Source organism: Dermacentor albipictus, chromosome 1 (genome assembly GCF_038994185.2).
Source record: "Dermacentor albipictus isolate Rhodes 1998 colony chromosome 1, USDA_Dalb.pri_finalv2, whole genome shotgun sequence".
NCBI lineage: Eukaryota > Metazoa > Arthropoda > Arachnida > Ixodida > Ixodidae > Dermacentor > Dermacentor albipictus.
The window spans coordinates 333127600-333154981 of NC_091821.1; the positions used below are offsets into that span (position 1 = coordinate 333127600).

Here is a 27382-nt window from a genome sequence, read left to right on the forward strand (position 1 = left end):
GATACGCGTGCCAAATTTTCACAAGCAAGAAAGGAGGCATTGTAGCACATTTTGTATATCTTGAATTTTTTTTATTATGTTTTTCCACTTGTATATCCATGACTTTTCCAACTTTTTATGTTGTTCTTTCAGCAAATCTTGAATTTGAGATTTTTTAAAAAATATTATATATCACTTTTAAGTCTAATCTTTCTTTATGCATGAAAGACCATCTAATTAGCTACATTTTGATAAACATTGCAGCAATATAGCGTAATGACTATTCGTAATAAAAAATAATTTTTGACACCCATCAGAATTGCCTGTTTTTTCCCCGGTCCCGAAAGAGTTAAGAAATGTATGCAATGCTCTTAGAGTGTTTAGGTCACTATCAAGCTTATTCCAAACTGAGGTACCTGTAAAATGTAGTGTAGAGCGACCGTAATTAGTATTTAACTTAGGCAATAAAAAACGACAGCAAGATGTGTTTCCAACATGGCGAAGTGAGGGATGGAGCGAGACTGTTGTCAAGGCCAGTTTTTCATTAACTATTTCATGCATGACGGAGGCGATGTTGTATTTTGTAAAATCGTAAATGTTGAGAATGTTAAGGGTTTTATATAAATCTTCACTCTTAATATGCATACTGTTGGGTGCTATAATGCGAAGAGCTCTTTTTTGAAGTGTAAACACTGGTGACAGATGAGTTTTGTATGTGCAACCCCAGCACGCTAAGCAGTAATTAATGTGAGAGTGAACAAATGCATAGTAAAGATTGATAAGTATGTGGGGAGGGAAATAGTTTCGACATTTCGACAGCACATGCAAGCCATATGAAGCATATTGAACTACGGAACGCACATGAAGGCGGAATTTTAAATGGTTATCGATAATAACACCCAGAAATTTTGTCTCACTAGATTGTTTTATCGGATGGTTATTGTAAACAACATCTGAATGAATAGCCATGTTCCTTTTTTCAGAGTGAAATAAGATAAAAACTGTCTTAGTTGGGTTAAGGTGAAGGGCATTCATTGTACACCAATGGTGCAAAATTAGTAATTCAGAGTTAAGCTTATTAATTAGGTTGCATTCTTCATAATCTGCTATAATAAGGTTAGTATCGTCTGCATAGAGTACAGGGGTAACATACACAAGCTGCGAAGGCAAGTCATTTATATAGAGTAAAAAAAATAAAGGTCCGAGTACGGATCCCTGGCGAACGCCAAGGTTAATAACGGTGCTGTTGGACTGAAAATCACCTAGTTGAACAATTTGTTGACGATTTTCTACGTAACTGCGAATTAACATCAAAGGTATTCCACTAATTCCGTAACGAAGCAATTTATCGCTGAATATAACATAATTGAGGGAATCCAAAGCTTTCGCAAAATCTATGAACAATCCCGCGACCAGATAACTACTGTCTATTGATTTTCTAATTAAGTCTGTAAATGTTGAGACTGCAGTTTGTGTGGAAAGGCCATTTCTAAAACCAAATTGGTGCCGAGAAAGAGTGTTGTGCTTGTGCAGGTAGTCATTAAGGGGCCTCAAGCATATCCGAAAGAGCATATTACATATGCTCTTTCTGGTGTTTATTTTTTTCAAAATTGGAATATCACTTCATCGCATGTTTTGCTTTGCTTTGCATCTTAAATCTTCTAGCATCTCTTGTCTCCCCCTCAGACCCATCTACATCTCCTCCGCTGCCCTTAAAACCCCACTTCTCAAGCAGCCTATGTCCACATTTATTGCTGGATGGATGTTGAGACAAATTAACAGAACATGCTCTATGGTTTCTGTCCCATTTTCACACTTTGCGCATGAGTCATTTTCATTTGAAAAATTTTCCTCCTCTACAACTTAGTGTTCTCAAACACTTTGACCTGGCTTCAAACCACAAGCACTTGGCTGGTGAGCATGAGGTTGCGAGTTTGATACCAGGTCGCAGCGCACAGATTTTGACGAAGGCACAATGCAAAAATGATTATATATACTTAGATTTAGGTGCATGCTAAAGGATCCTAGGTGGCTAGAAGCCCTCCCCTATGGCACCTCTCATAAATCCTGTGTAATTGTTTATCAGGAATCAACAAGATGGTGGTGCTATATAGTAGCAGGGGAAGATACTACTGCATTAATTATACGGGCTCTGAAATCAGCTGTAGCACTGCCTGACTGGAAGTCAGGCCAACACCTAAGCTCAGTATGTTAAGATGAGTGGTGCATGGCAGGCATCATTCTGCATTGAAACAGTGGCTCAGCTTTAATTGCTGCAGGAACACTGAGGCATAGAAAGACGAACAACTTTTGACTGCTCACACAATATGCATTTAAAAATTTTAAATGTTTCCTGGTAAAGGTTTGTGAGGAAGTGCCCTTTAACCCTTTGAAGGTTTTTGCCGTACATGTACGGCGGTGGTTTTCTGTGCCGCAAGGTCTTTGCCGTACACGTACAGTTCCGACCCTCCGTTTGAAATTTCGCGCCATAATGACAATGCGTGCTCACCTTGAGGTGCTGCCACCTCTTAGCACTTACAAGAAGCGTTTGAAATTGATGCTACCTTCTTGGGGAGATAAACAGAACTGATTGCTAGCTTCAGCGCGTCGCTCAGACTGCGGCAACGCCCCTATCGCAGTTGCGGTTTCGCCGCGTGATCGCAATAGAGGCGCGCGAAACGCCATTTTTATCTTTGTCGGCACTCTCTTGCAGATGCAGTGGAAGTTGATTTCTATCTTGATTGGCGCTGCTCTTAGCTTGTTTATCACCGCCGCTCACGAGGTATTCTCGCTCTCTGCGGCAACGCGCTTATGCGAGAGCGTGCCTCAGACCTCTGCCCAAGGCAGCCGCACACAGAGAATATGTCATGTGTGTGCCAACACAACTTGTCGCTCCAAGAGAGGAAGATACACGCATTTTAGGTGTGCAGACTGTGATAAGGCGCTGTGCTGAGACCCGAGTTTCAAGAAGTGCCACACTCTGAAATACTACTGAATATTTTGCAGTTCTGAGTGATGCCGACACCGAAATACTGTTCCTAATTTTTTAAAAATTATTTATTTCTGACTTTATACATATTGTACTTTCAAGATCTGCAATTAAGTAATTTGACCACCTGGGAAAGTTTTTTTCAAAATAATTCGACCCTCAAAGGGTTAGTACTCAACTTCTTTCATATAACTCATAAAAAAGTTATGAAGGGCTCCTAAGAAATGTGAATGATGAAAGACGCAGCACTTTGCATCACCAAAAATAACACCTTCACACAGCTTTGCAGTGAGCATTGTAAGGTGTCCTTGTCATGAGGTTAAATTATGGTGTTTTACGTGCCAAAACCACCTTTGATTATGAGGCACGCCGTAGTGGAGGACTCTGGAAATTTCGACCACCTGGGGTTCTTTAACGTGCACCTAAATCTAAGTACACGGGTGTTTTCGCATTTCGCCCCCATCGAAATGCAGCCGCCGTGGCCAGGGTTCGATCCCGCGACCTCGTGCTCAGCAGCCTAACACCATAGCCACTGAGCAACCATGGCGGGTCTTGTCATGAGGTTGTTGGCATAACCAAGTGGTCCTTGCAACACAGCAGCAGTCCATACATGACAACATTTACTTCCACTGTTTTACAGGAATGCAGATATCAGTCCTCAAGTAATCAGCATATTACAACACAACTTCATGTAAGCCTTGTATTCAAATTTCACAGCAAAATTTACAACAGTCCAGAATGCTATGTGTAATCACTTCAATGTAAGCACAGCAGCCCAGAATTTAAATAATTACCACACAAGAACAAGATAAAACACTGGCAGATCCAGCCAGTTTATGTCTGAAAACATAATTCCGATCAAATGAAACTACTTCAAGCCAATAAAAAAATAACTGTGTTTTAGGAGATGAACCAATTCCAAATGCTGAGTTTCTATGGCTCAAAAATGAAGTGGGAACATGAAGAATGCAATCCTAGTGCAAGTGGAAAGTATTGCAGAAGCACAAGTCATGCCAAAATTGCCTACTATGTGCAGGCAATGAGCTTGCCGAGAGATACTGTTGTGCAGGTTAGAAGCATTGCTGTGAGGAGGATTCAAAACATGCAATCGCCATCCCCTACTACATTATGCTATGATTAACTGATGACCATTTTGAACATATAAGAACAACTTAGCATAGTTCCTGGAAGAGGGGCTTGGTGCAAAAAGACCATACTTTTGTAAACCAATATGCAAGCCTACAGCATTGCCAGGCAGTAAAATAAGGACAGAAGGCCAGGCTGACATGATGCTGATTGTAGGCTTAATCGCACACACAAACACACATGCACACAAACACACACATGCATGTGCGCATACTTTGTCAATGCCACAGATGTGGTACTCACGCTGCACAATGAAGCGGACTGAAGGAGTTCCCATAAAATGTATTTGTTCGAGTGTGTTCCAGGAGCATGCCAAGACATGGGCCATGACCTAGCACACAAAGCACCAAAGGAAACAAAACATATTTTATTTACAAAGGTACAGAAAAAGGACAACTGAAAGATCTGCAATAGTCATATGTGCCCTTGGTTTCTTAAAGAGCCCCTTCACCAGGTTCCAGCATTGCAAGCACACAAGCACAGTTTGTAGATAACATGGCTATGGTGCTGTCAGCAATGTGCATCTCCTTCAGGTGCCAATCAATCCTGTCCATTGAACATTTAGTTTTACTATATTTCTTGCATCTTCAGAAACATGAGAAGTGTACAGCTGCTTAACTGATTACCCTATGTGCTTTTATTTCGTCAGTAAGGTTGTTTTTTCCAAATTTACAGAATGCAGGCTCTATGCGAGGACCCTCCACAGGAACTTCACATATGAAAACATCAACAACTTTATCTCTAGCATACTTGGAAAGCACCTCACTAGTTACGCAACAGGTTATGTATAGGCACTGTGCCAAGAATGGCGTTGCTCATAGAAGCTGATGCGTCTTGCACTTGTTAAGCAAAATTAAAGGTATCCTCATTGTGTCAATCTGAGAATATGGCACACTGTTTTTGCACGCTTATGGAATAAAGTCACTTATTTTTTGGTGAATCTGGTATATCAGACTCCCGATTATTCGGACATTTTGGCAGTCCCCATCCAGTCCAAATTATTGGTCTGCGACTGTATAAACCTTGTTTTCCTGTAGACAGTGCAATTGTCAAGTACTGTATCTTGCAATTCCATTAATTATATGTTTGAAAAAGCATAGTTTTGGCTCATTTCTATGGCGTCCATGTACCTTGTGAACACTATAAAAACGAACCGTTACCCACTTGCCCAAGCTTTCACAATGCACTCTTTCTGGTGCCTGTAATCTGTGTTGTAATTGCTTAAGTAATTTCTATTAAAAAAAAAGTGATCTGCCTGCCCTCTGAAATTACAGGCAAATATCTATTCTAAGTATCAAAAATATTTTCAAGAAAATTATATCAACACAGATAAAAACATTTCTAGATAAATACAATGTGCTTTGTCATCAGTAGCAAGGTTTCAGACCTCAGTTCTCAACAGCTACTGCTGTTATGAGTTTGTCGCAGATGATAAACATGGCACCGCAGCTCAGTTAGTTGACATCTTCCTTGAATTCAAAAAAAAAAAAAAAAGCATCCGACCCTGTGGATCATTTAATTTTATTAGAAAAACTTAACCATTATGGGAAAACACGGAGAAGGCGGGAGATGGAAATTCAATACAATGAGCAAAACGAGAACAAGGTGTAAGCAGGAGCCAACATTTCGAGAAGTGGCCTTGAAGAAGACAAGTCCACTTGTCGAAACGTTGGCTCCTGCTTTCACCTTGTTCTCATTTTGCCCATCGCCTTAACCATTATCGGTTTCACAGAAAAATATTTGATTTCCTTTCAAGTTACACGAAAGATTGTTCTCACGTAGTGAGAATTAATAATACAGTAAAACCTCGTTCATACGTGTTGGAAAAAAAAAGAAAACATACTAACTGGAAATACGTATGATCCAAAGTAACTAAAAAAAATTTGACAGACGCAACTATTGTTGACATCTACGTAATGTGAAGTACCGCGCGGATCGCAGCAGCACGAGACGCCAACAAGCGTCAGGCTGGTGATGCTACGGCGGCGAGAGAGACGTTTTGTTGTTTTCCTATTGCGTGGTGTTTAAAGGGGGCGATGGGAAACCTGCGCTGCAGCAAGGAATGGCGGCACGTTTGGATTATCCCCTACTAACACGTGCAGTACGCTACCAATGGCACTACATATCATGTGCTGTAAAAAGATAGGTGAAGGTGCTCATCGCAATAGGTTTGGCAGCGATAGCTGTGAACGCAGTGTGCGATGACTTGGGCGGAATTTGCTGGTATCGGAATAAGAAACTATGCACACCGTCGTTTTGATGTGATACAAGCGGCTATATACTGTTCCTGACTGCGCGCACCTCGTGCCTTTTCTTGTTCACATGGGATCTAGGAGCCGGAATACGTATACAATTGCAGTCTGCAGCAGGGAATGGCTGCGCGTTTCGGTTATCGCCTGCTAAAAACTGGCGCTACGCTTCCGACAGGCCCATACACTATAAAACAGATAGGCGAAGATGCTTATAACAATAGGATTGGCGGTGATAGCTGTGGTAACTGGTACCAAGATAAGAAACTCAGAGCACGCATTTTCATGCGAGACGAGTGGGCGAGTATTGCAGTAACGGTGCCGTGGCGGGCAGCTATATACTGCTCTTGATCGCGTGCGCCTCGTGTATTTCCTTGTTTACAAGGGATCTATGGGGCTGGAAAACTTATATGATCACAGCCTTGCGACGTACTAAACGTTGGTGCCGAAAAATTGTGTTTTCTGGAAACGTATGAACCAGTCAAAGATAAGCACAACTCTACTGGGTCATATTTTGTGCTCTCGATTGTGAATGTTGGCGCCGGAAAGACATACATAATGGGGACATATCAATGAGATTCGACTGTATTACATCCTCTAAATAAAATATTTGTACTGGCCTTCGACAGGGTTCCAACCTAGGTCCCCTTCTTTTTAATATATAAATGACCTACAGCAAATAACTGACTCTGCAGAAGTACTCATGTTCATCAACAACACGGGTTATTGTAACAGTGGATGATGTTGATGAACTTAGTCAAAAGACAAACACGAAGTTAAGCAGAATCTCAGACTGGTTCTTAGGAAACAAGTTGACAATTCACACAAAGAAAGCAAAATATGCGGTATTCCAGTCTCGCTTCAAAATTGCAGACACTATATCATTAAACCTAAAGCGAAGCAATGTCCTACCCAATGACTAGCTCCTAAACGTACCTTCGGGTGATTTTTGATAAATGCAATGAGCGATCATGTAACTATGTTAGCTCCAGGTTAGCATCTCGCTGGTACGGCTAAACTCAAGTTTGTGGGTCCTCTGACACCTGAGTTATACGCCTTATGTATTTTGCTTTTATAGCAAGTCATTTAAAGAACTGTATAAGCTGGTACAGTTTATGCGGATACAAAACACATTATGTTCAATGGCTGCAGATTCGGGGATTTGACTTTACTACTTTGAAAACGAAACTACTGTTTAAGCGGGTACGGTTTAACGAGGTTTTACTGTACTGACAGTCATAGCGGCATTACGTAATCAAGGAGTATATAACAAGTAAAACTTTTGCTTGAGCTAGTTGGTTCATGCTTGAATGAGTAAAAGCAAGGCGCAAAAAACAAGGACTGAACAAGGACACAAACGACAGGACCAGTGCCGGTCCTGTAGTTTGTGACCTTTTTTGCGCCTTGAATTTACTCATTCGAGTATAGAACGCTTACGTAAATACCTTGGAAAATATCTACAGAGGCTCTACAGCTACCTTAATTCTACACAAGAAAAGCAGGAAGATACCTATAAAGAAAGGGGTCAGACAAGGAGACACAATCTCTCCAATGCTATTCACTGCGTGCTTGGAAGAAGTATTCAAGCTATTAAACTGAGAAGGCTTAGGAGTAAAGATCGACGGCAAATACCTCAGCAACCTTCAGTTTGCGGATGACACTGTTCTGTTTAGCAACAATGCAGACGAGTTACAACAAATGATTGAGGACCTTAACAGAGAGAGCGTAAGAGTGGGATTGAAGATTAATATGCAGAAGACAAAGATAATGGTAAATAGTCAGGCGAAGCAACAAGAGTTCAGGATCAACAGTTGGCCTGTAGAGTCTGTGAAGGAGTATGTTTACCTAGGTCAATTAATCACAAGGAACCCTGATCATGAGAAGGAAATTCACAGAAGAATAAGAATGGATTGCATATGGCAGACATTGCCAGCTCCTGACTGGAAGCTTACCATTATTATTGAAAAGGAAGGTGTACAATCAGTGCACCTTATCAGTGCTAACATATGGGGCAAAGACTTGGAGACTGACAAAAAAGACGGAGAACAAGTTAAGGACCGTACAAAGAGCGATGGAACGAAGAATGCTAGGCATAACCTTGACAGACAGAAAGAGAGTGGCTTGTTTCAGAGAGCAAAGGGGTATAGCCGATATTCTAATTGACATTGAGAGAAAAAAATGGAGCTGGGCCGGTCATGTAATGCGCAGGTTACATAACCGGTGGACCATTAGGGTTGCAGAATGGGTACCAAGAGAAGGGAAACGCAGTCGAGGAAGACAGAAGACTAGGTGGAGTGATGAAACTAGGAAATTCAATGGCACTATTTGAAATCTGTTGGCTCATGACAGAGGTAATTGGAGATCACAGGGAGAGAGGCCTTCGTTCTGCAGTGGGCATCAAATAGAATGATGATGATGGTGATGATGATGATAAAAAACAAGCTATTCGAATTATGTAACGCTCTAAACATTCTGAACCCACAGTCCCATTGTTCAACCGGTATCACACGTTACCATTTGATCTACTCCATGAGAGCCTGTCAATGTGCGTTTATAGCGTTGTGATAAAGTATAACCAGCCCTTTAACGCTTCCATATTTTATTCTTCTTTATACAAAACCTTAACGAAACCATAAGTGTTGGTGCAGGACCTTTTAATCTTGTACCATATAAGTGTATATGGAGAATGTCTTCTAAAGTTTACAGGTATCAAAATTTGGAATAAACTGCCAGTGCAACTCATGAATTCTTCAAACTTCCAAATTGCTCTCAAACAATACGACATAATCTTGTCAATGTCACAATAAAAAGGCAGGTGCTATAATTGATTTTCCATACACTGAGCCAGTAATCCAATCTTTTTGTTAGTATTGTAGTTTTTGTAGTCAATTGGAGATATGCTGGTGTATTGTGCTAATGTAGTAATAATGAATTTGGTATTATGGTATGCTATTAAAGATAAGAACATCAATTGCTCAAACTATAGATTATTTAAGCTACTGTGCACAGCATAACTTGTATCTTTCTTCTCGCATGGTACGTAATTCAAATAACAACTGTTATTGTTTATTATTTAATCCCAATAGCTACTATTCTGTACAGCATTCTCATTCATTGTTATCATGCATGTTACATCGAACTTAGTTTATGTTGTTCTCTCTCTCTCTCTATCCAGTTTTGAATTGACTTTACTCTTTGTTAACTATTATCTTGCTGTTATGCTAGGTGTTGCCTGTGTTTATTGGACCTACAACTAGCCTTTGGTTATAAGTTCAACAAGTGTTTGTTTACTTATGCTTTATAATATGGAAATAAATAAAATATCTTCAAAAATTTCATTCTTCTTTGCTGCCATTGCTGTGCAGCCTGTTCTTGCATCTCCTCACATTTATTTAAAAGTCTTGTTTTTGTTGTACTACAGTGAAAGCTCGTTAATTCCAACTTCAATAATTCTAATTTATGGATAATTCGAACTGTACGATTTAGTGCAGCCAAGCTCCACAGAAGTCTATGTATAAAAAAGCCCGTTATTTCGAACGCAAAATGGTTCCGGCACGGATCATTCGAACTACGCGCCACCGTGCCGGCGGCTTGACGCCTGGCACACGGCCAGAGAAACGCGCCTACTGCCTACACACAAGGCTGCATCGCCTCCGGAACGAAGAGAACGGCGAGAGAAGGCAAAATCGGGAAAAATCTAACCGGCGCGAGATCGGCCAGAAGGCAGTGGCGGCTGCCGCCTCCCTTCTACGTAATCTCCGAGACTTCTTGCTCGTCGTGAATCTCGGAGGCTTTGCAAAACTTGTGTAGCTGCTAATGTTGCACGGCAGATGGTGCTGCAAGCACCAAACACAGCGAATCAAGTGCGTCGCAGCTGCGCTTGCAATAGAGAACCGACGAATCAGGGCCTTCGCCACCTTCGCATGTTCAGCGTCTTTGTCTGAGCAGTCTTCCATTGGTTGTGCACGTCCGTTTTCAGCTTAGGATGTACCGGCCATCGTGATTCTTTATGATGGTGTTAAGCCTCAGCTAACGTTAGTTTCGGTGGGCATCGGTGGTGTGGGACAGTCGGATCCAGAGCTGCGGCTTGAAGATGGCGTGTGCCCGCAGCACACGCCATCACTTTCTGACACGCGAAATTTCTGACATTCCCTACTGCTTCCAAATCGCAGTGTACTGTTGTTCTCCTTCACTTTTGTTAGTTCGAACTTTCGTTAATTCGAACAGAAGCGGCTTCCCCTTGCGGTTCGAATTAACAAACTTTTACTGTATTCAAATGAGTATTTTTGACAGTTTATTGACTGTATTCTTTTTCTTTCAGCTTGCACACCCAGTAGGCAGACTTAATTGTTATACCCATAATGCGGCATGGAACATAGTAGTAAGCGGTTCATTTCGCCACAGAACACACACAAAAGCTTACTGTCAGTTGCTCATTGTTATATCCAACATATTGTAAAGACGAGTATAATTATAAGTGGGTTCAACTTTTATAGCAACACAGTAGAACATTGTTGACATGATCCCACTTCGTACAACTTTCCGGAGCCAACGTTCATACATGAGAACACACACAAAAAAAAAAGACCCATTACAGGATTGCTATTTGTTGGGCGTGTTGGTAAACTGACTTGGAAAGCATATTTACAGCATTGTGGTGCTGTCCCCCTTCTGTCCTTGTTCGCTGGCGCTGAATATGCCATCCGTCTCATTACACTTATGGTTATTTTTTACTGATTAATATGTTCCCAGAAAACATGTTCTTTCGACACCATTCATTATAGGACCAAAATGTGATAAATGAGAGAAAAGGGGGAACCGCGGGGCTAGATTTTGTTAATTATGACAATATAAAGCCCACAGACAATGAAGCAAAAGGAAGCTTTGGGGAAATTAGCTGCAGTTGAAATTGAAATGCAGAAAATAATAAAGAAAGGGAAATGAAAGTGCATGAAAAGATAATGTGTTGCCAGTGGGAGCCAAACCCTCAACATCTGCATTACGCGTGCGTTGCACTAATAATCAGCCTTTTTCATGTTCCTGTGCTGTCCTCTACCCCATGCTGCTGGAGACGTTTTGGGTGGGTCCTGAGGCCTTCGCCAGTTGATTTGTGTACCTGTGCCCATGTTGAGTGTGCGTCGGTTGTGTGTTTTGGGTATCCCAATTACAGTCCAACCTCGATATATTGAATTATTGTGTATATTAAACACTTTCTATATCACCTGGAAAATCGCATGCATTCTTATTTTTGATTTCAAACGGGGTCGGATGTAAAATGAATATATCGAACTCCGCTACAACACACCGTGTGTACTCTGTTGACAGGCAGCGAACTTTCCCACAACACCCTCGAAGATAGATGGGCGTTCTCGACTGCTGCACACTATAGCTGCACACATCGATTGCACTGAGGGCGCCATTTGAATGTAGCGGTGTATGCAAGCGGCAGCTTGGCTAGTTCGACAATGTCAATGACGCATTGCATTTGCTGCACTGACTCCTCCTTGGTGTTGTGCTCTGTGCTTGCCACGCCTTTTTGGGTGCGGGCGTCCATATTGCAGCTGGGGAGGATCAGGTAACAGCAGATTTGTTAAACGATGGTGGGCAGATTGTTCTAGAAAAACTGACCACCCTGTATACACAATGCCTCATGACTTCGAGCGTACCGGAATCTTGGAAAAACGCTAACATAATCCTAATCCCTAAGAAAGGGGACGCCAAAGACTTGAAAAATTATAGACCGATCAGCTTACTGTCCGTTGCCTACAAAGTATTTACTAAGGTAATCGCAAATAGAATCAGGAACACCTTAGACTTGTGTCAACCAAAGGACCAGGCAGGATTTCGTAAAGGCTACTCAACAATAGACCACATTCACACTATCAATCAGCAACACACTGCGCTGAATAGTTGGTCAATTGTTGACGTCAACGTCATGTCAGTCTCGTTGGTCTCGTATCGACCCAGTGTTACTGCACTGTACGCAAGTCAGGCACATGCTACCACCACCAGCAAGAGAGGGCCGATGCTGCAAGACTTCGTCAGCAACATGATATATTTGAAGCGTTGGCCAAGTGTAACGTAGGGGTTTTTCAATAAATTTATTAGCCATCAATGCAAGGTGGCAACTACAGGGTTCACGGTGCTGTCCAGACGAAGCCCTGGCCACTTTGTTTTAAAGTGGAGTTGCAGTTTTACGCTATGCACGTTTTAAGGAGCGCACCGATGTAGATCAAGCTACCAGTGGAGTTCCAATCTAGTACACGGCACGCGTGTTTGCTGCAGTGTGCGTCCACACACATTTTCTTTCCACCCCCAAGGGGGAAAGAAAATGGAAAGGATGCGCAGCCGTGCACGCATCCCTTCCAAAGCGTACCAAGACTAATATGCTAGCGTAGGGCGCATGCGCCATCACGCCCTGAAAAAGGCGAATTGTGCTGCAGCGATGGCTATCAAACCCCTCACTAACTTGGTTATTTATGTGTGCTAGATCTAGCCCTAGGAGTGTTAGCCAGCGTCACTCAGAGCCAAGGTGGGCAGATGTCAAACATCCTTTTTTTACTTGGTGGTGTCACGTAACACGTCATCTTAGGAGAGCGGGCATGTGACTAATAAAGCCTCACATGCTACCTAATGGCATCACGGTTGCCAGATTCAATAGTATGACCGGTTTTCCAGCTGCGAGATCCCAAGCGAACAAAAAAAGGCACGAGGTATGCACCATCGAAAGCAGTAGGCCCTGCCACAACAGTTTTTCTGCAGCACTCGCCTGCCTATGCCACATGAAAATGATGGCACGCATTCAGTTTCCACTACTAGTACCAGTACTAGCAAATCTACCTGCACGCCGTTGCACATTGTCATTCCCAGGTATTACCGCAAATTCTATTGCGACAGGCATCTTCACCTATCTGTTTCATAACGCATGTAGCATAATGCCGTTTGAAGTGCACTGCATGCTGCAATGATTTTCACCAAGTGGGCACGTCATGCCTTCCACCAAAATGCCCTGACCAAATGAGCACGAAAGTAAGCTTGCTGAAGGTGCAAAAACAACGCAAGTATCAGGCCACTCAGGTCCCACCAGCTCGGCACGCATCAGCGCCTCGTGATACAACAATTCGCACAACACTTCACATTACATAGTTGTCAATTACAGTAATCGTCTGCCAAATGTTTTAGAGACTTCGGATTGTACGTTTTCCTGGTTGGCAAGTTTTTTCTCAAGTTTCCTCCCATAACATATGAACAAAGTTCTACTGCATTTCTGTGGTGGCGTTACTGAAGAGGTTTGTGTTCAATGGGTTTTGACAGGAGTTGAAATGTCCTAGGCTCCTTCACCATGTGGTTAACCCCCAAAGAAAAAAAATGGTGGGCTGGGAGACATCCGTACCAAAATACTTCCCGCCTTCTGCTCATTTCTCAGCAAACTGTGTTTCTCACCTCCATAGCATGCCCAGTGGATGGGAGTAAAACCTCGGAGATCGGCAAGTCGGTCAGGGCCTTCCCCGTCAGGGCCATGGCGTAGCAGCATCGACAAGACAGCGCCATTGCCCACTGCTGCTGCCAGGTGCAGTGGGGTCTTGCCCATGTTGTCACGCAACAAGACAGTTGCACCCTCTTTCAGCAGCTTGCGCATGCATTCCTCACTGCCCCCAAAAGCCTGCATGAGACACCAAGTGAGAGAGAGAATTGAGCTTCCGGACCCTACTTCTCGCCTAGAGAACCCAACACCACAACAGTACATTCTAAACACTATGTAGCTCCATCCAGCATGACAACTTACTGCCAGTGATTTTCTGTGCACTTCTTTAGAATCAAGCTTGGCACTACTGCTGCAGGATTATTAAGCATTGGGTGCATGACTGACTTTCTTTTACTACACTGCACTATATCACAAAAACAGAAGAGAAATGCACAAGAAGCTATTTCAATGACTCCAAACGAAGAACTTCTTGGCACTTTATTACTTAGTAAACAATCAACACAATATTTGTTGCATGCTGAAATATAAAAGCGGCTGCACAGCTAATTCAGCACCCATCGCAGTCCAACAAATTTTGCAATCTTAAAAAGGAGGGGAAGTGGTTTACATTCGCAATTTGCACAAAGTTGCAGCTGTAGCTGTGCACATCTTACACTGGCAATAATGGCTCCTTTGTTCCAGACTACGGCAAGTTCGTGAGTGCACATATCTAGACAAAACAAGGTGCAACTCACTATAAACATTGCCGGCCGATGGCTGGTGGAATATACTTGGCAGTAATGCACATGAATGCTGGCTGCTTAATTTTGATAGTCCCAGATCAAATTTGGCTTAATTTTATGAGTGCAATCATGGAAAAAAAAAAAAAAATCAGAGACACTTGCATAATATGTCTTTGTGCTGCTGCACATAGTGGCTCACACAAAAGTCAAGATCACACTGCACCCAGTTACCCACAAAGCAGGTCTTGTATGCTTACTCCGTAAAACAGGGCTGTCCTCCGGGACATGTCTTCAGCATCTACAGCAGCACCATGTCTCAGCAGTAGCTCCACACAGTCAGTGTGACCCTTCAAGACAGCCAGCATCAGAGGAGTCCTAGACAGAGGGGCAAAGGACATATATACAGGGCACCTGATGCCTACCTATTTTCTGGAGTTCCTGCTTGATCAAATACTTTTTCGCCATTAATATTATCTACCAGATATATCCGACCATCAGCTGGCCTTACCAAAAAGCCTCAAAAAATGCTTTCGTTCCCACTGTCCTGATGCACATCATCCACCATAACTGTTCTCGCCCAAATCAATTCCACAAAAAACACAAAAGCCTAAGAGCAGACTATTTTGGTGATGCAGAAGGCTCATGAATTGAAACCGTGGTTCAGATTTCCATCTGAGCTATACCAAATTTGAATTAAACCACCAAATGGTCTTTTTCTTCTTTTTTAAATATTTGTTTCCTTGGTTTACACTAATCTGTGGACAAAGGGCCCAAAGTTTAAAATGTGTTCATTTCAGTTCTTCAGTGCAGATACTTGCCTGTTGCTAGCATCTCTTGTGTTGGCAGCATCAGATCCTTTGGCACTATTAAGAAGGATCTCAAGGCACTCCGTCTGACCTGAGGCGGCTGCAACAAAGCCCAATTTGAACAAAGAAAAGGACTTTGCATCTACACATACATCAAATCAGGCTATCAACACTGTGGCAGGCTGCACAAAAGAGTCTGCATGAGATTCCAGCGAAACACAGGCTAATATATACTCACTGTCACAGTATCTACTGTTTAGCTAAAAAAAAAAAAAAGGGGAGACCAGACAAAATTTGCAGATTTATCCTTAAAATTAGTTGAAGAGCATAGTCTCTAGAGGGCCACAGTTGTAATTTGCATGTTGACATGTGCCAGCATATCCCGAATATACATATTCCACAATTTCCAAGTCAATCCAGAAAATAGTGTGTGCCAACACCTTCAGACTAGGGAATAGATGTGTAAGGCCTATATGGCCTTTTATAAAACATTTCCGAATATCCACACAACAGCAGACTTAATCCACGTGTCTGCTTCTGTAATCATGGCAGCTTTAGCCTTTAGCTGCGGCTCAGCACAAGCATTTAAGAAATTCAAGATGCCGTGGTTCTCTCCGAGACTGCAGTTGCATAATTCATGGTTGCATGGCTCATAAGCGACACCTGTAAGTCACTACTTCAAAGCCTTAAGCACAGTGCAGAGGCAAAGTTGGTGTAGAATGTTGATGAAGTTAACAAACACAGACATCTTCAAAGGCTGTATCCAAAAAGCCTTTTCTAGTGAAAACAGCCGCCTTGAAATGTGTCTCTACATGCCACACCAAGTTCAATTTGGTGTATTCATCAATCTTCATTAATTACTCAAGGAACAAGGGTTTTACATGGGACAATAAATTCTTTTTCTCGTAATAAATTAATGCCTTCGAAGATGTCACAAAAGCTTACGTAGCCATGAAAAGACAAGTACAAATGTAAAATATTGGGATGTGAACAGCAACGAATGCCTTTCATGCGTAATTACATGGAAGTGCAACCTGTAATAGCTCTGTAGCCTGTTTGTAGCGTACTCTTTGGAGCTGTGATTACGCAGCTGTTGCAAACGCAGGTGACCCTGACAACAAAACAACGAATTCGGGTAGTTTCACATCATTTGCTTTTAAATTTTTTACCAATGTATGCACTACTTTTAGAGTAAGCATTGTAAGCGTGGCTTGTAGGCCAAGTGAGGTCAACTGAAAGTTTTGTATTCTTCTCATGGAAGACTCAAAGAGGGATGCTCTCACCAGCAGCATGAACCGGGGTTGCCCCAGTGCGAGGGTTGCTCCCCAGCGGCTGGGCTCCATGCAGCAGCAACAAGCTCAGGCACTGAGTTCGACCCAACAGGGCACTCAGGGCCAGTGGGCTCCAGCCCTGCTCTTCTTCGGCACACTCTATCACGTCTTCCATGCATCCGACTGATAGCAATGCTTGGAGACAATCGCTGTGTCCACCCACCGCCTGTCATATATATAGAAACATCACAGCAATGTGATCTCTGCCAGTGGTTTTTCATGAGGAAGCCTTACTACAGGAGCTCACGACCTACACACCATCATCATCAGTGTCATAATCATCAGCCTGTTTTATGTCCACTGCAGTACGAAGGCCTCTCCCTGCGATCTCCAATTACCCCTGTCCTGAGCCAATCGATTCCAAATAGCGCCCGCGAGTTTCCTAATTTCATTGCTACACCTAGTCTTCTTCTGTCCTCGACTGCGTTTCCCTTTTCCTGGTACCCATCCTGTAACCCTGATGGTCCAACGGTTGTCTAACCGGCGCATTACATGACCTACACACTTGAAAATAAGATATACACACTTGAAAACAAAGCAATAATTTTGATTGGCATTCTCCGAAATTTTGATGATGCTTGCTGCATTAAAAAAAAAAAAAAAAAAAAAAACATCCACCGACCATTGCAAGCATATTCCTGATTCAGGCCACTAATATATTGAAGAAAAATAGCTGGAAATGAGCAAAACAGAGACGTCAACTTACAAGTGTAGCACAGCAATAAAAATAACACAATTTTGTGAGCTGCATCTACTGGGATCTCCAAGATGTACAAAATTCACATAACATACACAAGCGAAATAGTGCATAATCTTGAGTAGGAGCCACAGCCGTGTATGGGCCACGTTCCCAACTTGCCCGCCCAAAATTTGGAGAAAAAAGAATATATATATATATTCCAATCGAAGAGCAACTGCATTCAGTGCACTGGTGCCAAGCGCGTGCATCAGCGAATATTGGAGTGCAGCATACTTTTGTGTACCACCCGTAGATGCCAAGAGCTGCACTTTGACCTCTGAGGTGCTCTAGTGTGAAGTGCATGGCCATGACAGTCTCCTCTGTGTTCCTCCATGTCACTGCACAAGTCGTCGGCCACATTTATTTCTTTGTGCAGTTAGTTTTCGCAGCCAGCTCAGCCAACCATCCAGCTGATCTGTCAGCTGTCGGGTGTCCGCAATGGAGAGGAAACAACTTCGGCATCGATAACAAGTGTATACGTCGACAGTTGAAACAGACAAGGGAGCTCCCAGTAACAAACAAATCATATCAAACTGATTCACTTCGTTCACTACACTTCTTTTAAGGGCAGGCACAATGAACGAGTGGACAGAAAGTAGAGGCACAAGGCCCACTTAGCATGCTTCATTATTTTTGCTTTTTAGTGCTTTTTCCTGTATTCACTGCCTTTTATATTTTTTTCATCCACTTAATATAACAAACACTAAAATTAAGATTGCCATAGCCTGTTGTACTTAGCAGCACAAGTGGCACTGTACACACTTGCAGCCAAGTGTAATGAAAGGTTCCAGACAAAAACTTTTGTTGATAACAAACACTTCCTAAAATATTATCAACATTTTTGGTGGTTTTGACTGCTATACTGATATAACTTGACAATTAATTCCCAACTTACCGCAAGATGAAGAGGTGAAAGCCCACTGTGAGACTTTGTTCTTCTGACTTCTTCAGCATTCATCACAGATAAAAGCTGCACGATACACATGAAACTTGTTCACACAAGAGATGTGAAAAAAGTGTGCACAAAAAGAATTGTGACTTGGCTGACAGATTTCTTTACTGATGTACCTGTGGCAGCATGACCAAACACAAGCAGGAGCTAAATAAGTAATTCAGAATTATACTAGTGGCAAAGACATGCTAGCATACCTTCATATTCTAAAGCATGCACACCAAGCTTGCTTACTTATCTACTAATTCCTCCAGGACAACTACCGTAGCACATTGGTTAAAAAAGCACCTTTAAGCAGGCTTGAAAATGCTTTAAACATAGTTGAAAGGACTTTACTTGTTAGCTATTTCAGGGTGTCTACATTTCCAAATTCCCCGAGTTTTCCGGGTTTTCCCCGAGTGCCACTGCCAAATTCCCTGAGTGACACAAAACTGTGTTTTATGTCAAGAGACGGGCTGACACCATGTCATCCGATGGCGTCACTCTCTAGTAAGCATGCTAAAAAATACAAAACGCCTTAATCCAGCTTGAATAGTAAGGGGTAGTGTTTATTTTATTCAAAAAGAAAACAGAAGGGAACAGTTAGTAAAATGCACAGTGAAAAAAAGATATACAGTCGAACCCGGATATATCGAATTCGACGGGGATCGGAAAATTGTTCGATATAGCGAAAATTCAATATACAGTTATCGGCCAGAAAAGCACTCGTGATCATAACAAATTGTGGCTTACCGATTGGAACAGCCGCGAATCGCATAGCATGTGCACACAATATAAAAGCACTTTATTTCGCGGAAAAAAAAAAAAGAAGAAAACCACTCATTTTGGGCTGCTTTTTCCTCTGGGAAATGTTGAAAACACTAGACTCAATCTTCTCGAGACTGTCCAGGTGTGAGAGCCCAGTGCCTTCCATTCTGCTGCAACAGCGCCGAATCAGGCTGAACGCAGACGCCAGTTCAGTGGCTGTGCACGGACACGTTTCTTCAAAAACACAGCTGCCCTCGTCGTTGCTGGAATCGCCGTCTTGAACACCAGCTATACCAGTCACAATGTCCTCGTCAGCGAGGTCGGCTACCGCTTGAACTTCGCTGTCAGCGTTAATGAAGTCATCAACAGTCACTTCGGACGGGAAGGCGCCGGGAAATTCGGACAACTCGCGATAACTCGTGTCCGTGGTCGTCCAAGCACTCATCGTCATCTAAAGTTTCTGGAAATTCATCTCCGGCCACTTCAAGGCCTGCCTTGCCAAAACAGTTGGCTACTGTGGCCTGCTTCACGTCGCCCCAAGCGCCGGCAATCATCTGGATAGCGCCGAGCAGGTCAATTTTGAGATCGGTTCCCATGAGGAGGTTTACGAGGAGCCGTTGAATAAGTCACTTCCGATAGCCTACCTTGAATGCGTTTATGATACCCTGGTCGAGGGGCTGCAGTCTCACTGTGGTGTCCGGCAGGAGAAACTTCAGTTCGATGTGCTGCAGCTTGCAAGTCGTTTGATGGGCCGAACAGTTGTCTACCAGAAGGCAAACTCGGCGACACGACTTGCCCAACTCAGCGTCCCAAGCCTGCAGCCATTCCACAAAAAGTTGACGTGTCATCCAGGCCTTCCTATTACAGCCGTAGCGGATGGGAAGCTGTTCACAGTTCTTGAAGCAGCGCGGTGACTCGCTCTTCCTGATCACAAATGGCCGTAGCTTGGACGAGCCGTCAATGTTGGCTGCAAGCAACAGCGACACACGCACTTTGCTCGTTTTACCGCTGTGACATGAGGTTCCACGAAGAGCGAGTGTCTTATTCGGCAACATTTGCCAAAAGAGACCAGTTTCGTCTGCATTGAAGATTTCTGCAGGCGAAAACTTCGCAGTGATCCTCGGCCACTCCTCAGAAAGCCACTGCTGCATCTCCTGGCTGCTGACCGCCCCACTTTCGCATGAAATGGCCTTTTCTACAATGCCATGGCGGTTTTTAAACCGTTGCAGCCACCCAATGCCACCGCAAAAGTTCTCTTCACCAAGAGCCGTAGCAAACCATTTGGCCTTCTCGATTAACATCGGGCCATCCACGGGAATATTTTTCACTCGGATTTCAAGAAACCACGCATAGAGTGCCTTCTCCACTTTGTCAAAAGCAGCAGGGCACACAAGACACACTCCCGAGCGACTTTACTCACCTGCTTTAAGCTTGATGTCCTGCTTGTTTTCTAACAACGTACTTCAAGTACTCCGCGAAATGCCGAATGCGTCTTCCACGGAAGACTTTTCTCCGTTCTCGACACGCCGGATTATCTCAAACTTTCCTGCAAAGTCCAGATTCTTCCTCTTTTTTATGTCCGCGGATGCCATAGCTCAGCAGATGACCGCAATCATACATGCTACACACGGCACGTTGAAACACAGGTACACACAAGAAAATGCGCGATGCGCAGATGGAGCAGTCCAAGCAAAGCCTGTTCCAAGAATAAAGAACCAACGTTCGAGCGGCAATCAATGGGGCTGCGAAGGAACGACAAAGGGAAAAGAAAGAAGAGGGTGGGGAAAAAGATTAGCGGAATATGCCGTCGAAGGCGCTGAATTGCCACATTGCTATGCTTTGTTTTTTGAGCCCTCTCTGGCAGCGACCGTGCCGACCCCTCACTCTCTCCTTTCCCCAGGAAGCGTAGCTTGGAAACTGCGTCTCTGCGTCTCCATGCCGCACACTCTCTTCGTGGAGCTCCGATGGCCTCGCCCAATGCACACGCTGGCGGTACAGGAGGAGCGAGAGAGCTCACGCCGGTGGGGCGCAAGAACGGGGGAAAGGCTCTGCGTCTTCATCGCTAGGCGACGGCTGCGCATGCGCAGAGGAGGAGCCTGCTGACTGACTGCGGAAATGTTTTCCCCTGAGGACTGGACACGAATGTCTTTGGGAAAAGCGCACCTTCCAGGGGTGCGGTGCGGCGCGGCGTTCGATATATTGAATGTCCGACGAAAATGGAATTCAATATACCACGCAATTGTCCTATACTTTTACATAGTATCTTCAAGGGGGTAATCTGTGTGTTTGATATAGCCAATAATTCGAAATATGCGGGTTCGATATATCTGGGTTCGACTGTTTTGGAAAAAAATGCGTAAAACTTATAGTGAGACATTCTCAAATACGAATAAAAAGGAGATGCATGCAGAAGCAAATATTTTCGAAGATTAGCTATTTCTATCAATTTTATCCCAAGGTGCTTGAGACTCCATATAGAAGGCAAGTCAAGGCGGGAGAGTGCCTCTGAATTATATAGTGACCCATCATAAATACATAGTAACTAATATTCATTAATTGTACAGTCAGTCGTGCTACTTTTTTTCAATAAATATATTGAATCACCCACTCAAATTACTTGCAAAGGTTAATTATTGGGCCCAAGCATTACAACAAGGGAGAAATCATCTTTTGCGATTATACTACCCAAACCCCCAACTTCACTTTCACGAAGGCATTACCCTCTTTGAAGGGACGTCAAAAAGGGCAATGCCTTCGTGAAAGCAGTCGTTTGAAGCGATACATTTCACTGAGAAGTGGAATGGGTGTACCTTAAGAAAGCAGAACGTGCAATTTACTCAAAGCCTAATGTTCACTGTCTATTCCTTGCAACCACTACACAGTAATGATAAAAATAAGTTGCGTTCGCAAATGTTATGCCGTGACTGAAGGGGATATTAAAAGATTCGTAGTTTGTTTTTCTGGTGTTCTTGGTGAGCTAAACAAGGCATCTTGTTTATTTCTAGGGGAAATTAGGGGCATAGTATGGATAAGGTCTAGGCAATGCTCTAAATGGATGGGTTAAATGCGCATTTTCAAGTAGAATAGGTATGCAAGTAGTCCATAGCCTTATTAGTCTGTTTTACGAGCGGTGTAAGACTTAGATGGCTGAGCTTGCATAATTACAATAACAACTGAGATAAAATTGTGCGAACATAAGGGGAACAACACGCCAAGTTTATGTGCGATGGTAAATGCGTGTTGATGAAATACAGCATCAAAAAATTGTGAACAAGTGTTCGAAATTATCACGCTACTGCTATTGTCCCAAGAGAGCTTATGATACTTTATACTTTGAAGGAATAGGCAGCAATTCAGGTGGAAAGTGTCGCATAGCTTTAATATTTCTGGGTTATTGTGAAAGGTTACGAATAATCATTGAACCCTCATTTTTTTGTTCTTACTTTGTCATGCGTGACATATTAATTTCGGCTGGTGTCCTCACTGAACTAAAAAAGGCAGCTTCATTAGAGAGTTTTAGAATAGGGGCCCCGAACGTTTTGGGGCCCCAAAGAAATAGCGTCGAAGCCACTGCGCATGCGCGAGACGCAAACTGCGTTTGGGTTTTGCGTTGGGAATGCTATTTCACCGATTTAGCAGGAGCTCAAATAGCGTTCCCAAAAGCTTTGCGTCAACAAACATGGCGGCACCCATCAAAGCGACGGCTCTGACCTAGCACCATACTGGGTTCGATTCGCGGTAACGCGTGAAGTTCGCAAGCTAGGAGAAGTGACTGCAGTTATCGCTTTCTCTCAACTAGCGAATGTTATGACGATTGATTCATTAGACGCCGCTGATTCCGAATTCGAGTGTGGATTTTATGGCTCGTAGGCCTAACACGGCTAAGCTTGGCTGGTGAAGGCACGTAAAGTTGGTTTTGTTGCTCAAAACTAAGCACAACTAATTGTTTGCTGCTTGAAGAATAACCTCTAAATTGTAATTAAACGCAAATACACGCAAGTCAAAATTACTATTCATATCATAAAATGGAATATCTTAATTATTTTCAATCGTTTTTCTTAGACGCTGTAGTGGCGCTGTCAGCGCAAGACGCTATCCGTAAACGCAAAGCCCTATTCTAAAACTCTTCACTCCTGCGTGCCCCAACGCTAACACCCGCAAAGCTGTTTGGGGCCCCAAAATATTGGGGCCCCGATTCTAAAACTCCCTATTAGGTTTGGTGACTGTAAGGACAAATTAATGGGTATTGTGGAGGTGAAGTTCAAGATAGATGGCTTTCGTAATAAATTACATATGCAAGCACTCCAGCATGTTTGAGCATGTCTAACGAGAGCGGAAGAATTGAGCCCGCTGTTCTAGCAGCACTATACAAGAGGCCAAGACCTAATTTAGCGAAAATTAGTGGTGCCCAACGGAAACTTCCTGTGTGAACTGGTTGAATCAAATACAGCCTCTGTAAAATTTTCTTATTCAAGCATTAGAGCGTGTGATATGGCTGCTATCAACTATGCTTCCCAGTGTCTCGACATAGCTGTAGTTCACAACAGGTTCATATTTTGTGGAAAGTGGAGGGGGGCCATTGTAACTGCAATGTGTGGCAAAATTTTTACGTTCCTGGTCTGATTAAAAGCGTAAATAATAATGAGCCGTCACTTTTCTTTCCTTATTTTCATGCGTCATAACAACTTCTGTCTTTGTTTCAGCGAGGTCCTCCATGAACTAAACAATACATATTGTTTATATTTGGCGAAAATAAAGGCAAACTTCAAAGATAGAGAACTAATTACAATATTTTTAGTATATTATGCATGTAAGCTATTCATAGCTTTATGAATGTGTTTTGCGAACAAAGAATTTATCCAGTTGCCCAGGAATAACTGCGAACTCAACAGATGTCAAATCTAGTGGAAATTGAGTGATGGTAGAGGTTGGGGGGGGGGGGGGGGGAGGGCATTATAAAGCACTAAAGCATTGTATACCCTCCTCAGCAGTTGTAGTGGTGGTTTTTAACAGCTTCGCTGGACGTCCACTGTCGCAGGGCCAGGATGGCGAGTCCATTTTTTTTTGTGTGTGTGTGAATATTAAAAGTAATTTATGTTGATTGTACGTCATTGCATATAACCTCGACAGTAGTATTACCTAAACTAGCGATACATTTATGTTGTAGACTTAAACAGCAAGTACAATTCTGTGTTGAATTATTTAAATTCTTTATAGCAGATGTGCCCTTTTATGTACGCTGTACTGCTGCTACTAGGTGCAATCCGAGAACACCGTGGGTGCACTCCTTGCCTTTTGCTCCTGTATCATCTTGAGATGTTATATAGTTGCAAGAGATAAATGCAAATTCAGCTCATTTTTCGGGCACTCATGGTTCACCATGTGTGATTGATAAATAGGTACCTGTCGGTTAATTATACATATAACAGAAGCATTTCCAGGCTATTTCACTTATTGTAGTAGTAATTGGCAATATGTATATACAGAGAGAGAATGAAAGATCAGACTGTCTGCGGTTTGTAGACGTCAGCTATACAACGCAGCTATAACCTAACATATGTACCCAAGGCTGGGTAGATACACACGGTTAACCCTTGCTGGCTGGAAAATGAGAAGTAAAAAGTAGTGAGTAGAAGACAGGAAAGATTCTAAGTGAGAGAGCGAAAGACAAAGACTGGAGAGGGGGACAGGAAGAGGCAACTACCGATTTTCCCCAGGTGGGTCAGTCCGGGGGTGCCGTCTACTTGAAGCGGAGGCCAAAGAGGTGTGTTGCCGCCACCGAGGAGCGGTAAAGGTCCAAGCACCCAGCACTGGCTCAAACCCCAGGGTCCCCTTTTCCCTGGACACGGCTAAGCCGCGCACGGTTACACGCGGGAGGGTCCAACCCTCGTGTGCTCGGGTATGTGGTGTCGCAACACACCAAACACCTGTTCACGCAAAGGCCCCTGCGGGGTGTCCCAGCAACATGTCTTTCGTTACTTTCGTTATAGCTACTATGCTTGTAGTGGGTGGAAACACATAAAATTAACCCGCACAGCAGCACAATGTAGACATTTCGCACAGCTGTATGGTTTATGAGTGCCCACATCATGAAGCATAGTGTATGGCCGCCATATTTCCGACACTGCTTCGGCAATATGCGAAGCCAGAAGGGTGTTGCTTAGTGCCTATCACAGAGGCCACAACTGGAAGCTACAAATTATGCGGATGGAGGCACACAAGCACTTCAAATTATCCAGTGTAATTTGCATTGCAAATTACAGAACTGCACAAATTCTAGGAACTAAAATGAATTTTCAAATAATTGAGATTGAATTATTCAGGTTTTCCTGTACATAAAGAAGATTGCGTTTGTTTAAGTAAATAAAGTGCAAGTAAAGGCTACTTGCAGTTGTAAGTGGGGTCAGGTGTCCTGCAGCGGCAAGGTGGTGCAAGGCCCCGAAGCCCCTGCTGTCCTGTGTCGCAGGCTGGGCCCCTTGCTCAAGCAGCAGGGTCAGGGAGCGCCCTTCGGGGTCGCCAGATGCTGATGCCACCAGCAGTGCCGTGCGTCCCTCACCATCTGCCCGGTCGACGTCTGAGCCCATAGCAAGCAGGGCACTCAGGCAGCCACCGCTCTGCTGCTGCTGCTCAGGCCCACCTCCAGCACTGTAGTGCAGGGGCAGCCTGGAAAGTGCAAAAGTGCAGTGCCAGTGCACAATATTCTTTAATCCCACTGCCCTAACCCTTCAGAGGACAACAGATGTTGGACCACATAAAAATCATAATTCCAGATAAATGCAGATGCAGAATGGCTTAGTTGAAAAATATTACATTTGAAGTATGAGGATATGAGTCCAAAAAAAGATTGCAAAAACAAGTTTTTAATACAGAAACATAACAAATTAATAAACATAATAAAAATATAATAATAATAAAAAACATCATAACTGCTTGCTGAAAATGTCGCAGAACCTGTAACATACATTGCCCATGTTTCATACCTACATATGTATAACTTTACTAGAGTCATTCTAGGCGTGTCCCTTTGCATAGTCAAATTTCGATAATTCTAACATGAAGGGGCCAAGAAGTTCAAATTAAATGGAGTTGGAATTAGACGAAGCTCAGTGAATGGAGGATTTATGTGCAGTGCTGCGTCAGTCACCGCACGCGCACTGAGCTAACACACAAAGAACGAGGTCCAAAAGTCTGGTTTCAAGACAGTGTGGGATGCGCTGCAATGAAGCCACACTTCTAGGCAAAATTTGCATGTAACCCACACCCCGACTTTACTGTTAATTTATTTCAATTTTTGGTACAGGTTATATGCATCAAAATATGGCACTTCCAATTGGAGAAAGGAGCAGTAACTGGTGCACAACTGCACTGCCAGGTCGGAAGTGCCACTGCGCAAGTTGGCATGCTGCTAAGAACACGGTTGGTGGTGCGATATCTGAATTAACTGCTACAAATGCTTACACATAATTTTGACAACCAGCAGAAATTCTAATAAAACGGAAGTTCAAATTACATGGGCCCAAATTAATGAGATTCCACTGTGCAACAGTAGAACCCCGCATACATTTTTCCAAAGACTGCAAGAAAAAAATGTACCTGAGAAAGGTATTGTGTGAACATATCAAAATCATGCAAATGAGGTGTTAACAGGTGTCTACCAAGTTGACATATCCGAATTCCCAGAATTTTCCAGGTTTTCCCTGAGTGCCTTGCAAAATTATCCGAGTGAGACAGAACCTTGTTTTCTGTCAAGGTGGGCTGACACCATGTTGTTCAATGTAGTCACTCTCAAGTAAGCATGTTAAAAATTAAAAAAAAACATGACTTAATCCAGTTTGAATAGTAAGGAGTAGTGATTATGTTATTCAAAAAAGAAAACAGAAGGAAGGGGTTAGTAAACTGCACAGTGGATAAGATACCTTCTAGAAGAATGGTAAAACCCACTGCAAATTTAGTTAAACATTCTCAAATACCAATAAGAAGTCGATGCATACCAAATGAAATATTTTCGAATATGATCTATTTCTATCAACTGACAGCAAGCTCATTGGTATGAGGGCCAGACTTTGTCGCAAGTGAGAGTCTTTCTCAGCAGCTGGAAAGTCAAACTCAACTGTCCTGACATACTCTCAGCCTGCGCACAATGCCTCAGTGTTGCATTTCACTGCTTTAAAGAGTTTATTATGATTCGTTAAGATTCCTCTCTGTTTTACTCGAGCCAGCTAGGCGTTATCGCGAC

General features: G+C 43.1%; 1 protein-coding gene across 5 annotated transcripts in view; it reads right to left on the bottom strand.

Moving 5' to 3' along the window:
- The window catches only part of LOC135910071 (serine/threonine-protein phosphatase 6 regulatory ankyrin repeat subunit A-like), a 120981-nt gene that overhangs the window by 55569 nt on the left and 38030 nt on the right, over positions 1-27382 (bottom strand). For all 5 annotated transcript variants that reach the window (XM_065442098.2, XM_065442107.1, XM_065442083.1 and 2 more), the window contains 7 exons: positions 25536-25809; positions 18343-18417; positions 16661-16874; positions 15390-15477; positions 14829-14946; positions 13807-14026; positions 4358-4445 (listed from right to left, as the gene is read on the bottom strand). In XM_065442098.2, coding sequence (XP_065298170.1) covers positions 4358-4445; positions 13807-14026; positions 14829-14946; positions 15390-15477; positions 16661-16874; positions 18343-18417; positions 25536-25809 — 1077 coding nt within the window. The remainder of the gene's footprint in view (positions 1-4357; positions 4446-13806; positions 14027-14828; positions 14947-15389; positions 15478-16660; positions 16875-18342; positions 18418-25535; positions 25810-27382) is intronic.